Source organism: Myiozetetes cayanensis, unplaced genomic scaffold (genome assembly GCF_022539395.1).
Source record: "Myiozetetes cayanensis isolate MyiCay16 unplaced genomic scaffold, myiCay2020 scf10, whole genome shotgun sequence".
Lineage (NCBI taxonomy): Eukaryota > Metazoa > Chordata > Aves > Passeriformes > Tyrannidae > Myiozetetes > Myiozetetes cayanensis.
Genome location: NW_026086605.1, coordinates 10987916 through 11002669, shown reverse-complemented (window position 1 = coordinate 11002669; position 14754 = coordinate 10987916). Strand labels below are relative to the sequence as shown.

At 38.0% G+C, this 14754-nt stretch overlaps 1 protein-coding gene across 3 annotated transcripts in view; it reads right to left on the bottom strand.

The window, feature by feature from the left end:
* The window catches only part of SORCS1 (sortilin related VPS10 domain containing receptor 1), a 278640-nt gene that overhangs the window by 102097 nt on the left and 161789 nt on the right, over positions 1 to 14754 (bottom strand). For all 3 annotated transcript variants that reach the window (XM_050337741.1, XM_050337730.1, XM_050337719.1), the window contains exon 4: positions 8516 to 8674. In XM_050337741.1, coding sequence (XP_050193698.1) covers positions 8516 to 8674 — 159 coding nt within the window. The remainder of the gene's footprint in view (positions 1 to 8515; positions 8675 to 14754) is intronic.

The window sequence follows — 14754 nt, the reverse complement described above, 5'->3', positions numbered from 1 at the left end:
TCTTTCTCTCACCTCTACTTTCCACACAATCTCCACTCATTATTCCTGGACACAGATCAGACCAAAGCAAATCAACCTACACTACAGTATTGACCTAAAAAAACAGATGCAACTGGAAAACTAGCTCAGAACACCTTTGAGAGCACTGGGTTTGATTCAAATTCACCTCCAATTCCCTGAGATGGTTTCTACCAGTCAGTGCTCCTGATACTTTCTTCACATATCCTGATTTCTTGACTCTTACACTTCCTGGTGTTTTGATGAGATGATTTAAAAAACTAATGCTATTCATGGTGTTTCACCCTCACCCCTTCAAACAGAATTTATTCACACACAAAAATCCTCAAAACACCAGTTCACCTAAACCACAGATTTTGTACTGGTGAACCACATAAAGATTTTGAAAAATCACTTTTTCCTCATATTCAGGGTTTTTATTTATTTATCTCAAATTCAACAAAGAACACAACATTCCGAAAGCACAGTTTAGCTTCAACTATAAACATAACAGAGTCCAACTGAATGAAGACAATTCTTTCTGAAGATGCAACAATGCTATTTGAAATAAATGCAAGCAAGTCCTTCTTCTTATCCCCATTCATTTATATAGAATAAATTTATTGCTGATAAACTGTACTTTACTACCACTGCAGCTGCATTTGAATAAAGTCTAGTCTCCTACAATATTTCAGTCATTATTCTCATTTTTCATAGGGGCATTATTCAAATATTATTGAACTGTGAAAGACCACATTTTGAACTAATCTAAAATAATCAGGAAAACAAAGAAGAATAGGGAAGACATCATGTGAATTGATACAATTTGGTCAGGTACTTCTTCAATTTAAGTCTCTCCTGCATTCCTTTTGCTTTCTATGCAGTCTGCAGAAAAAGTGGGGTTAGTGTATCAGGTAAGGACTTCAGATTGAACATGTTTATATAGGTATATACAGCACTATGATCTTTCGCACCCTTTTGCCCTTGACTCTGCCTGCTGGATGAAAAATTATCTCAGTGGGAAAGTTTCCACAGTGGTGATATAGACATCTGACAACAGTGAAAAAGAATGAAGGAACTTGGATGCTCACATGTTCCCAACATTCATCCAGAGCAGCTTACTTGGGTATCAAACAATGTATATTACAGTGAATGAAATTGCTGCATGGGGCATTTCTTCTTCAGAGCAGCTAAAGCCTGGGAGGTATGTTGTCATTCACTGTATCACATTATGGACCAGGTTTTGCTCTAATAACACTGACTTTGACAGAAGAGTATAAACAAAGAATTTGAAACTGTGAATGGTATTTCCTTCCTAGAATAAAGCATAAGACTCATGATTAAAGATACAGAAATGGACTACAGTGCTGGTAGTCATATATGTACCCTGATCTCTGATCTGTTTGCAAGTTCCAGTGTTAAGAAGCTTAAATGCCCTTGAAGCAATAAAGGTCACAGGACACTGCATAGACTTTGAACATTTTAAGTTGCAGGCAATGCATTAATCATGCCACACAGAAGCCATCAATAAGGTTTCCCAATAATTGGTGTTTATTGAATGCTGATGGAAACACATCAGGGTAATGGAGCTGTCAGATACCTGCTTCACAGCTCGTTCAAACACTAGCAATGTCTGCAGCTCTGCAGCTGCTTTTGCTGATGAACCACACACTACTGCCACATAGACTGTATGTTGTTCAGTATGATCATAACACAACAATTTCTTTTGTGCCTGTTCATCAGCATCCTGGAGATGACCCTTAGCTTTCTTCCTACCTAAGCCTCAATAACACATTCTCAAATACAAGCCACATCAGCCAGTGTTCTGGTTTTTGGCAGTTGGCAAGCAACTCTTTTAGGGTGATGTCTCCAGTGCATTTAACTCATATGCTAAAAAAAGTGGCTGGAAGCATGTATTTTGCCAGGAGATATTTAAAGGAATCTGACTGGTATATATATTTTAAAGTCAGAATGAACCTCTAATATCATGAGTCTGTTCTCTTCTTAACAGATGCCGTAGAATTTTTGCCACTAGCTCAAGCAGTAAAGAGAATTATTCAGGCCAGCAACTGATGGCTGAACTAGATTGTAGCATTTGGAAAGACACCCAATCTCAAATCCAAGGGATGAGGAATTTATCACTTCATCTGTTGTCTTCAAGGTTAATTCCCTTCTCTACTAAAAAAATACTATCTCTCTAACAAGTAACAGTTGTTTCCTGCAGTTTCCTGTTGTGTTGTAAATTTACTAAGTAGATTCATAACTGCATTAAATAAATGCATTTTTGTTTAAAAAGTGTATTGTATTAGAATGAGAACAGAACAGAAAAGGCTTGTTATAGCAGAATCTGAGGCAAAGTCTCAGAATTTTCATGCACATATGCACAGCTTTAAATTTTAAAATAAATTATTGTTTATCCTTTGCATTATATAAAAACCTATGGCTTCAAGTGAATTTAGTATTGACAGGCACTTTGCATAATAAGAAATTGGAGACACAGTGGAGAGTACAGTCAAACAAATGACAGAGGCAGAGAAGGGAAAGGTGAGTCATCTATAGAAAAATGAAGGGAGATGCTCAACACCACAGAGATCAGTGTCAGACCTAGCAATATGGAGTACACTTCTTTATTCCTAATCCAGTGAGCCATCTGACTCTGATGGAAAGAAAAAAAAGCAATTTTTTCATGGAAGTAGGAAAGCTGGAGTTAGATAGTGCACAGAAGATCTTGCAGAGAAACAACAGATCTACCCTTAATTAAAAGTATGTATCCATGGACACCAAAGCAGGAAAAGAACAAGTACTCTAAGGGTACAGAGGGCTGATGTTTATACAGATGGATAAACAAGGACGTATTGATTTGCCTAAAGATGAGTGAGTCATTGGTAAAGAGCACAGTGCTTGAGAATCTTTCCTTCTGTTTCACTCATCACAGTCCTGGCCCAGAAATCTATCTTCCTCTCTGGACTGCCAGGCTGCCACTGGGCTCTGCTAGTTGATTTTTTCTTTTTCCTCCCACTTTTAATTCCATTCTTTATTTTAATTTGTTACCCCAGTTCATCATCCTTAGTGAGGTCTGTAAAAGATTGATGGGTACTCTAAGATAAAGTATATTTTACAACATAGTATGTACACCACATCGTTATTCTTCTTTCGATGTCCCTTCTTTGCTAATTTCCAGAATGCTGGTTGCCACCAAAAGCTCATCAGTTTGCCCAGAGATAACAAGGCATATTTGCAAAGGGTTGTGTGCTAGATGCGTTATCAGGATGCCTAACAGGCATCTGTGCTCAGGCTCCTCACACAAATGGTGCGCACAGCCCTAGCTACAAATGTGGGTGTTCCTGTGCATCGCTTGCTTAGAAACATAACCACATGGAATGTCTTAAAAATAGCAAATAGCATTTGTGTGGAAGGCCATATCCATCCCTGGCACAAGTGCTGGTAACCCAGAAAAGATATCTAAGATCGTGCGGAAAGTGCAACATTGCAAAGGCTGGAACAAATGACTTTTAACATACATATTACTTATTACTTTTTCATCTTCAACAATATGTGTCAAAGAGAATCAAGTCTGCTGAAAATCTGGGTTGGATGATTAGTGGTGTCCCAAATATTAACACAAATAGTGTAGACTGTGGCAGGAATAATGCCATAGGGGAAGGGAGAGTTATTCACATAGGCTAATGTTAGCTTTATGCAAAGTAGTTCCCTGGTTGTATCTGTAGTCTGTCAAAGGAGATAGACTTTTCCAGAGGATGATTCAAAGTGGCTAGTGCTTACCACTCTAGAGAAGCTTTTTTCCTCTCCATTAACTTTAGATGGGATTAGCCTCCCTCAGCTAACATCAGCCCAAGTGAATAGTCCTCTAGATGTTGTCAGCAGTGTGGAAAAAAACCCCAACCCCAAAATTACGTCACTTGATGTTATCGACTCCTTTTTTTTTTTTTAAACTATGATGCAATTTCTGATAAAATAAATCTGGATTTTATTCTCCTTTCTCTGGTCTAAGTAAGCAGTGATTGTTAACAGTGAAACTGAGAGGGTGTAAATAGAAACAGAATAATTTATGTTGAAAGGAACCACTGGAGGTTCCTGGTCTGATCCTTTTTCAAGCAGATTCACTCTCAAAAATCCTGGTGCAACGAAATGTAAGGTTTTAGAATTACAAAGTACATCCAGAATAGTCCATCACACCTTTAAGAGTGAAGACTGGCTGCATCTATGGCAGATACACTACTGTCAGACACAAGTATTAGACCAAAACACATGGATAGATGGGGCTGAAGGTATTGTTAAGTGTTGGCCTGTTCTCTCACAGACATCCTGTGGCCACATGCATCCATATCTCTTCTCTAAGTGGCTTCTCTGTCATCCCTGATAAAAGAATACCTTTCTCTTCCACTTATATGCATGAGGAGTTGACATCTTTTAATGCAGGAAAATGAAGAAGATTATATGATTTGATGTCAGAAGATATGTTGTCTCGCAAGTATCAGACTCCTAATTTGCTAAACTTCGGCACTTTAGAAATACAGCCAAACATCAGTCCTTAACAGTGATCTTCAGTGTGACACATGCAGTCAATAAAGGCAGGAGATGGAATCAGGTATTTCAAAAAGGTCAAAATGAAAAAAAAAAAAAAAATATATAAACCTCTTCATTTACTAGTGCTGTGTTGACAGAGCTCCTTTAATTTGGGGTGCCTCACTTTTCAAGAGTTATTTACAATGAGAGCAGAGCAGCAACAACAAGAACTCCATTTTAAACCTGATTTTTCAGTCTGTTGCTGCCTTTCAATGCTTGAGAGCCTTTGAGTATTTATTCCCAAGCTGGGTAATTACAACCCTGCATTTTGCTTGACTTGTGTTTCCCAATTTCACCTGTATTTCGTCTCTTCAAATAGCTCTGTTATTTCTGACTGATTACTAACCATTCCTCTGTGTGTCTGATCCATCTGAATAGCAGAAGATATCTCCACATGAACCAGAGGCTCTTACATTCCATGCTCTGATTACACAGAAAACACTCCTGAAGATTACACAGTAATACATAAGCAGTACTGCCATAAAATACAGCCCCTCGTTCTACAAGCAAGCTGATTAAACCCATGAGAACTCACATGCACAAGACCTCCAACAAGCTTTTGCCTTACAAGTAGTGCTTTATTGTGTCTGAAGTTTCCTTCTGATTTGTAATGGAGAAGCATGCAGTAGTTCTGCAATTATGTGGTTAGAATCAGCCAAGTAACAACTGTACTTTCGGCCAGAACAATGAATGCAATCATGAAGCAATTAGTGCAGGCAGCAGATGGTTTGCTGCTCTTTTTTGCTCTAGACTGGAAGGAAAAAGCCATGATTGAATAAGGGACTGGTCTGTCAGAAGTGGTAATTCAAGTCTGCTGCCCAAGGCAGAGACACGGGAGATATGTGAATAAAAGTAACAGTCACTGAACCTTAAGGAGTTGTTGCTCGTCAGCAGAACCCCAGTAATTAACCACGTTCACTCATAAACAACACCCAAGAAAGTGGGACATAAAATTACTTCAGTTAAAACAGATTCCCTATCATTCAGTAAATCCCTATTCAAACAAACAAAAAAGATCTTATCATAGTGATAGGCTCAGTGGGCTGTGAAGAGCTTGAGGGATGATTCTATGTGACCCATTTCCTGTTGATTACTACTGAGCAATGAGAGGTATGGACTACTGTTGGTTTTGCCCTCATCAGTCCTGAATTTGATGGATAACCTCTGAGAACAAAAGCAGTCCAGATCCAACGGGATTCCTGTCTCTCCAGCTCCTGCTCTTATTCACCACCTCATTCTCCTGATCCCATTTGCTGCAATGGCATGATGCAAATGGATGACAACAATCACGTTGCAAGAACGGTGCAAACATGTTTTCTGGTTGATTCTCACCTCCCTCCTGTCAACAGCAAAATTAAAATGACTGTGCTAACCATTATTGGTCAACATCCAACTCGCCCTTTAAAGTCCCTATCAACACCTTCACTGAACCTTGAATCAGTGGCATCAAAGTTAGTGGCATCAAAATGTAAATTCTTCACCATGCAGATATGTTTCCCTTGCTTCCTTGGGTGACTCAGTCAGTATGCACACAGTGCCTGGAATCCAAGCAGTAATGGGTTCTCTTTCCTTAAATATGGCCTTAGCACAAGATCAGGAAACATCTAACAGCAGTGTCATTTGTTCCAAAGTACCCCACAGCTCCCATTGCAATTATCTAAATACCTGCAGGACCTCTTAATTACTCTCAGAAAATTCTGCCTTTGGATATACAAACATGAAACCAATGGGAGTCATTTACACTTAGCCATAGGCTGAACCTGACCCTTGGTTTGAGTTACATTTAATTTAGTCCAAGCTGATTAATACTCTTTGCCTGCTGGTTACCCTCTACAGTTCTTGGCCAAAGCTTATTAAGTCAGAAAATGTATCCATTAGGCTTTAAAGTAGAAACCAGGCCTGTGACTCATACCCATTCAGAGCACTTTTAAAATTCTATTTTTAAGTTAATTGGTACAGATCTACAGACCTTGTGCTACCTGATTTTTGGCTTGCAACTAGAGTACTGAATTACCAACAGTTATCCAATTTGCTAATCAACACCATAGAAAAGAAATTTTATCACACAGCCTACAGCCTCTCACCCCAAACACCCCATACACCCAACTCTAACCCCATAAATTCAGGTTAATGCATGAAAGGACCCTTTGTTCTTATATCCATATTGGTTTTTAGGATTCTGTACAAGTGGGAGTTTCCTACAGAATAGTGTCAATACTTGTTGGTAGCCATCTATCATAAACTGAATAAGCCTTAGCCGTATGGTCTCTAATTCAGAATTATTTTCTGATCAGACTGAACACCATAACAGCTGAAATAAATTTTCTAGTATATCATACTTTTATTTGACAAAGTTCCCATTGAAAGTTTCATTGCTCTTCATGTAATAAATTTTCCGTTTACTAACACACAGTAATGTTCATTTCAAAGGGTCCTGAAAAGACATCAGAGACCAGCTTCTGTTCTGTTTCATATCAGTCCAGAGAACTCAACAGTCACAAGGGAAAGGAAACATTCTGACCTTGTCTAATTAACACTGAACACCCAGAAATAATTTAATCTGCACCTTCCTCTGAACAGAGTTATAACCACAGTACACTCTACAAAATGCTGTGAGAGGAATGAGTGAAAAATACTGGTGGGGAAGATGCATTTCTCAGTTGCAAAGGATATTATGTTACAGTCCTGGAAGGTTTTGAATTTAAAATGCAGGACTGAAATATTCAAAAAATTTCAATAAGATCATTTTGTGACCTTACCTAGTTACTTAGTTATGGTTTAATTTTCTCAGGCTTACAGTAAGAGTAACAACAAGACTAATCTATGCAAAAGGAAAATTAGTTGTTCAATGCTTTTACAATGAATTAAAATATACAGATGCAAAACATCATAAAATTCAAACTTTTATGTTGACGCTTACATTACCATATAATGAACAATTCAGCTAATATAATTATTGCTTCAACTCAACAGATTTTTTTTGACTTTCCAGTTTTATTGAAAAATGTCAAAATGACAGGATGTGAAATCTGCCATTTCTCAGAGCAGTTTTCTCCAATGGCCAGTTACTTCAGAGCAGAGTTTGTGTGCCATTGACTCCTAACCACCAAATTTTGTTAGAAGTTTTTACTGCTGGACCAAAATGCTTGCTCCTGTGTTTTGTCTTCCCCCACAGAGATATTTATGCACAACCATATAGTCTCCCTTCAATCTTTTTGTTAAACTAAACACATTGAGGTCTATCAAGTCCTTCACTGGAAGACAACTCCTTGTGAGTATTGATGTGTCTGATTTTCAAAAAGTTCTAACAGTGAGTTCTCCAAAGTAAAGTCTTGTGTTATTGTGTTAGGTTGGGTAGCAAAAAATCACAGCAAATCTCACAACATATTTATTTGGCTGATGGATTACCTGTACTGAAGGAACTGGACTTCAAAGAAAATTGATTCACTGCTACTTTTTCTCTTAGAAAATCAAAGACTACTTGAAAATACGCCAACCAGATACGAACAAGGATTGTCTTTTACTGTTCTTGGAGCTGATGCTAGGCTGGAGCAAGAGAATTGTCAAATAAGAGGACAAAAGCCTCATTAGAGGTTGTTATTCCTGCAGTGAAGGATCCTAGCTGTCTTCTTTGCCCATTGCCTGTCAAACAATATTGCCAAAAGGACAGATGACTAAATGCAGACTGCCAGATCAGTAACTGAGGGCTAGGCCCCAAGAATACAATAGATACCCATGTCCTTTACTTTGACCTTTACATTAAGGCTTGCTCAATGTTTTCTGCTTGGAAATACCAAACTGGTATTTCCAAAGACTGTCCTGGTATCACCCCCAAGACCACCTGAATGTTCTGCAGCAGTTACACAAAGGGATGGAGAAATCCCAAGTTCTTCCTAAACAAACAAAGCAAAATGCTGCCAACAATTCTTACCTTCTGATCTTGGCTGTAGGCTAAGATCCAATCTTCCTGCTTAGGGTGGAAGAGCAGACTGTGGATGTAGAAGTTCAGACGATATTTTTGATAGGTGGCTCCTTCGTCAGAACTGATTAATAAGCTGCTTTCAACTTCTGGATCAGTCAGCAGCATAATCTGTATGGAAGGGAAAGATGAAAATATAGTGGTGAAGAGAAGTCAGTGATTGAAGAGTAAGCAAGCAGCTAGGAACTATAGAAAACCTTATTAAATATGGCTATTTCAAAATGTTTTAATGTAATGTCAAAACTGCCATAGTCAATATTTCAATAATTAAAACAGTATATTTCAGCTATGCATATAAACACATAACATATGACCAAAAAAGCAGAATGACTTTATCACTAGTTAAACCAGATCTAAATGAAGTTATGCTTAGGTTATTTGAAAAATTAAACCTGAAATTTTTAACACTAGGGCACAAACTTACTAAGTTACCAGACAGGCACAGTGGGGTGCTGGGTTCTTCAAGAATGATCTATTGGAGTGGCAGACAAAAAGGTGTTAAGAAAATAAGAAAAAAAAAAACCAAAAAACAAAAAACCAAACAAAACAGAGAGAGGAGAGTGACACATTAGAGAAGGATCTCTAATGGTGAGTTTTGTTAGACTCTGCCAGAAATTTCAGAGAAGACAGTTTCATTGCCTGAAACATTATAACCTGGCTGTCTGCAACAAGCAATCTTGCTCTGGCAGAACACGTCTGATAACATGATGGAAGGTTCTTTCCATCTCCAGTTCTATGAATTACAGATTTGAAAGTATATAAAAAATAATCTCTGCATAGTAAATTTGCTTTCTAGCTTTGCCCAGGAGTGTTAGTTTAGCAGTCACAAAAGATATACGACTCGTAGTTGTAGTAGCTACTTCTCCTCATTAACTGTGGTATTAATTGGTCTGCACTGCTGATGAATCAGAGAGAATAATGAGTTACTGCTCTCATGTGTCTCTGCATGAGAGAATGTATAGGTCTAATCAGTAAAAAGAGATCATTCCAGTATTTCAGCATGCAACAGAGTAATATCCCTAAGGAATGGGAATGAGGTATCATGACTGAAAACCATGAAAAGTTCTAAAGAACATTTGCCTGGAAATGTATTAAAGCCTTGAATCATTAGGATTTTTATTTTATTTTTTTCTAAGTTGCTCTGCAAATGGCAAACACTGATTTGGTCTTTAGACAAGCCTGAAATGAAAGGATCCACACCTGACATTTCTCAGAGCAAATTCCTATCTCGGTTTGAGCATTGTAAAAATCACACACTCCATTTCCTTCTCTTCTTTCATTTAGGCAGGCAGAGTTAGACATAACTTAACTCACTACCCTATGAATTATAAGGAGACATAGCATCTGCTGTCTGATATACACCAGATGCTAAAGAACTATTTGTATGTGAAGGTGTAAATACACATATAATCTACACAGAATATCTTCTTCACTATTGTGCAGCTGCCAAGTGTTTTATTTTCTATCTCTAGAAACCTCCTTGGTAGCACAATTTGGTCTGTGACTTAGAAGTCTGGGGTTCTGCAAAATCCCTGAACTTTCTGATTAATCTGAATTATCACAAAGCAGTTACATTACCCCACTGTATCTCTAACATAAAATAGGATAGGGTTCCCACTGTAGCAAAAAGTTACCGTCTCCTATTATATCTCTGATTTATTTTAGAAATTTGTGATGAAAACATGCATTATTATACATTTTTATTTTCATTTAACACTTCCAAATATATCAAGCATATTTTTGATGTGACTTCTAAACTGAAGATTGTACGATATAAGCTACACAGAAAGGATTAATAATCAAAATATCAATATATATATAATCTACTGCCACTAAGTAGCCTAGCTTCTGAAGCCAAAAATTAATTACAATGTTGTTTATCAGTTGGTTCTTTTTTTTCTTAACAGACTAATTTCTGGAACAATGTTCCTATGTTTAACATTTATTGATTCAGTACTATGATTCAAGTATTTTGATTTTCCTATTTTTATTACTTCCCTCTTGAGTGGATTTTGTTTATGTTAGTATTTGGAAATATCACAGCACAGCACTAATTTGGACTAGAGCAACTAGAGCAGAAATAAGCACAAATCAATGGGCTTGATCCGAGCTCCCCGAAGTTAATAAGAGTCTTGTCATTGACTTTGGATTGTGCCTCTAAGGCAAGTTGTTAATCAAGATCCAGTCTAGCCCCAAATATTTCCTTCTGCCTGCACAAGGAACTCATCTGACCTCATCACTGTCACATCCAAGCACATCATTGCCTCAACACATTTTCTGTTAGGCCACTCCTCTGAAGTGCAAAAGTGCTCTTATCTGCATTTCTTAGAAAGGGAATCCAGGGATAAACTCTGGAGGCACTGAAGCACCTAATTCCTCATCCAATCAATAAAAGTTAAGTGCCTGAACAGACTTGCTAACACTGCTGACTTTGGCTTTAATCTGCTCACTGCCACGCTGGGCTATTAGTACTTTGTTTTCAGGTATCTACGGGTCTCCAAACACCCTGGCTATTGCACTGTGATTACCAGCCATTCTGTACCTAAGAAGAGTTTCAGGACACACCAGTTTTGCCACACATGCCAACAGCAATAGCACCTTAGACAGGCAGAGCTGTCCTGAACTGCTGCAGGTTTGTGGAAGGGCACACAGAGAGTCATAGACAGGGGAGGGAGTTGATGGATGACTCCAGCCACCATCAGGGTGCTGACTATGAGACCAACTATCAGCATTATCTGCTCCAGTGTTGTACCCCGTATTACCAATCACTTTGCACAAATGTCATAAGACAACACAAGGTAGAGTTGAGTATCAGTCACTACTCACATCACAGTCACAACACCACGTTTCTTACAAGATAAGAAAAGCAAATTTCATTATGATATATCTGTGTGTAAATAATCAGTGTTACAAGCCCAAAAGATAGTATTTATTGGAAAAGCAGAATAAATTGATACCTACATGAAAAATACATCAAAATGAGAGGAAAATGCTGTGTATATCTACATAAACATTTCAGATCAGACCAGGAGTGTTCTTCTGAAATGAACCCTGCCAAATTTCGGGGGAAATTTCTACAGCAAGTCCTCACACATTGTGTTCTGACTTATACCACAGTGATCTCAGAGGACAGGAGTTGCATACCTCTTCAAGAACACTAAATCAGAACATACCCTGTCCATGGCACAGGCTTAGAACTAAATAACCTTTAAGGTCCCTTCCATCCCAAACCATTCAATGATTCTGTGATACATTTCAGGAGTGCATCTAATATTTTCTAACCACTACTGGACACTCAGATCAGAGTATCAGGTTAGCACTACTCTAAAGTCAGACCCTCTGCCTCCTAAATGCCCAGATTGCAGATGTCATCTCAACTCCAACCATTTTATTCTACAAACACACTTCCACTGAGCTGCACTACATGGTAATGTGGTTGCAGTCACATTAGTTTAGTTTTATTGCCCAAGTTGCCTGGAATATAAACGAGAAAGGAGGGAAAGTACAATTAATTTTAATGCTTTTGTTGTTGCAGCATATGAAATACAGAGCAAGTACACTTCAGAATTTCCTTTGAAATAAATTATTCCAATTTCTTTTTGAAGTAGTCTATTATCCATTGACTTGATACAGTTCCTCATACAGAAAATACAACTGGACACAGATGTGTTGAACAGGAAAAGCAAGAAAGCCAAAACCAGCAATGATAACAAAAGTGAATCTAAGTTTAGATGCCATATCTAAGAATATGTAAGAGATTATAAATAAACTATTTTTATAATTTTCAGCTTTACTATGGAAAGCATGCTGAATTTCCTGAAATGTGAGTTCCTCAAAGGAGTATCAAACATCTTGCTCTGTTTCCATGGTGCCTAATACAACATATTTCTGCTTTCCCAGCTAACATTGGGGTTTGGATGAGTATATTCTGAATATCACTGAGGAATCAACATGACCTCTCTACATGAAAATGAAACCTTAAATCTATCCAGGTCCTTGGAGCCTGTTGGGAAAGACAACCTAGCTAATGAAGTCATACAGGACTTTTGAGGTATCTCCTTACCAAAGGATCTGAAGTTACCATGGGATAAATGCCTGGAAAAGACCTCTAAGATTAAAGAGTCCAACCATTAAACTAAAACTGCCAGGTCCAGTTCTAAACCATGTCCCCACACCTACACACTTTTTGAATGCTTCCAGGGAGAGTGATTCCACCACTTCCCTGAGCAGCCTGTTCCAATGCTTTTTTTTAGGCACTCTTTCAGTGAAGAAATTTTTCTAATATACAATCTAAACTTCCTCTGGTCCAACTTCAGGCAGTCTCCCCTTGTCCTATTGCTTGTCACCTGGGAGGAAAGACCGACACCCACCTGTCTACATAAATAATAATAATAATATTATCAGCTCAGGTGGGCTGATCAAGCAACTTCTTCTGTGATGAATTGGGCCCATGATTTTTATGTTGACAGTTTTTAAACTACCTCTGATTCCACCATAAAAAAGTATAGTTATTAATGCAGGAGTAGGAAAAGCCGTACTCATCTGCCTCTCACTTTCAGTAAAAGCCCTTTGTAAAGGGAGACCAACCTTAGAGTGCCTCTGGTGTGGTTTATTGTTTGTCTTTTGTTAAATGAAAATAAAGAGTGAGTATGAGCCAAGACTCTACTTCTCCCCAGCAAAAGTAATTGCTCTCTGTTCAGATCAGTGCTCAGCAATGATCAGAACCTGCTTATTCACACCAGGCACAGCAAGCACACACTGCACTTCCTGATGGCCCAGATGGATTAGGTTTTTTCTCTAAAAAAAAAGTCAATATAGTCGACACAGGCTTTTGCAACAAAATGCAAGGCATTCATTAATCATTTACACCCCAAAAAGGAAGAAACTTGATCTGCTTTTCCTAGAAGTGACAAATGAACACAAAATATAATTTATAGATCTTAAACAGTCCTAAATTTTTCACCCCTTTTTTGATGTTAACTGCTGATGACAGATTTCTCTTGACAATTATGTGCATTTTTGCTGTCCTCACAAAAAACCAGGAACTATTAGCAAGAGGATTCTGATTTTGCTTCTACAGATGGAATTGGGATCCTTGTGTGACTACCCTGAATGCTACATTTAGTGGCTTAGTAAAAAGAGTCCAGAACTGCTCTCAGTCTTTTATTTTGGCCACTGATATCTCCACATGGACCAACTTTTTCCTAATGTTTTCCAGGAGAGAGCATAGTATCAGTGAAATAGAACTATGTAAACCAAATCCAAATGCATTTCATAGGTTTGCATGTTCTTTCATTCATGATGTATCAAAAAATGTGAGTTATTACACCAGAGCAGAAATCGGGATAAAATGCAAAGAGGGTCATGAAAGGCTACTGAAAGAACCTTAACCTTCCTTACCTATCACACGCCTCATGCATAAGACACAACACTGGTGGGACCCAACACATGGAACAAGTAATATTTCTCACATGAAGAAATGAGTGAAGCACAGCAAAAGAAGAAATCAGAGAGTAAGAACAGAAATGTCCCTAACAAAAGCAGGGCAGTCCCTACCTAAATTCTCTGAATGACGGCATATAATTTTCCAGCTTCTCAGCATGTCAGTTGCAAAATTTTAGAGGGTTGTGGGTGTGGTTTTTTTCTCATGGTAACTGATTGCAAGAGTTGGAGTCCCAACATAACAAAATGTAATTTCTGCCACTTCTGAATTTGGATTTCATTTACAAGGCATGAAGACTGTGTAGGGAGAGAGCTTGATCCTCCAGATTCAGTAGTTCATGCAAGCATTTCAAAGTAACGTTCTCTGCTAATAATTAATTAAACCAGTTCATTGCTTAAGCTTTCTCAAGATCTAGAATAAGATATAAAGTGAAACAAGCCAAAAAAAGGCCATGACATTCTGAAATATTATGCAACATTATTGTAAAGCAAATTAGACCTATTGTTTTTACAGGACTGAGTTGCTGGAAGCAGTAAGTGGTTGCAAGAGCAAATAAATTAGAGACGAAATCACAAAAGAAATAACAAGCACTTAGTTACTTAGTTACATATTAATAGAGAAAGAGGAGACTGAAGCCTTTGAAAAGTTTAACAATCTTTACTCACGGGCCAACATCAACTGCTGCAGAACTGTGTATAAGAGTAATGCCACCAAAATTTGGCCCAAGTTGCTGCTTCAAATAAATTGG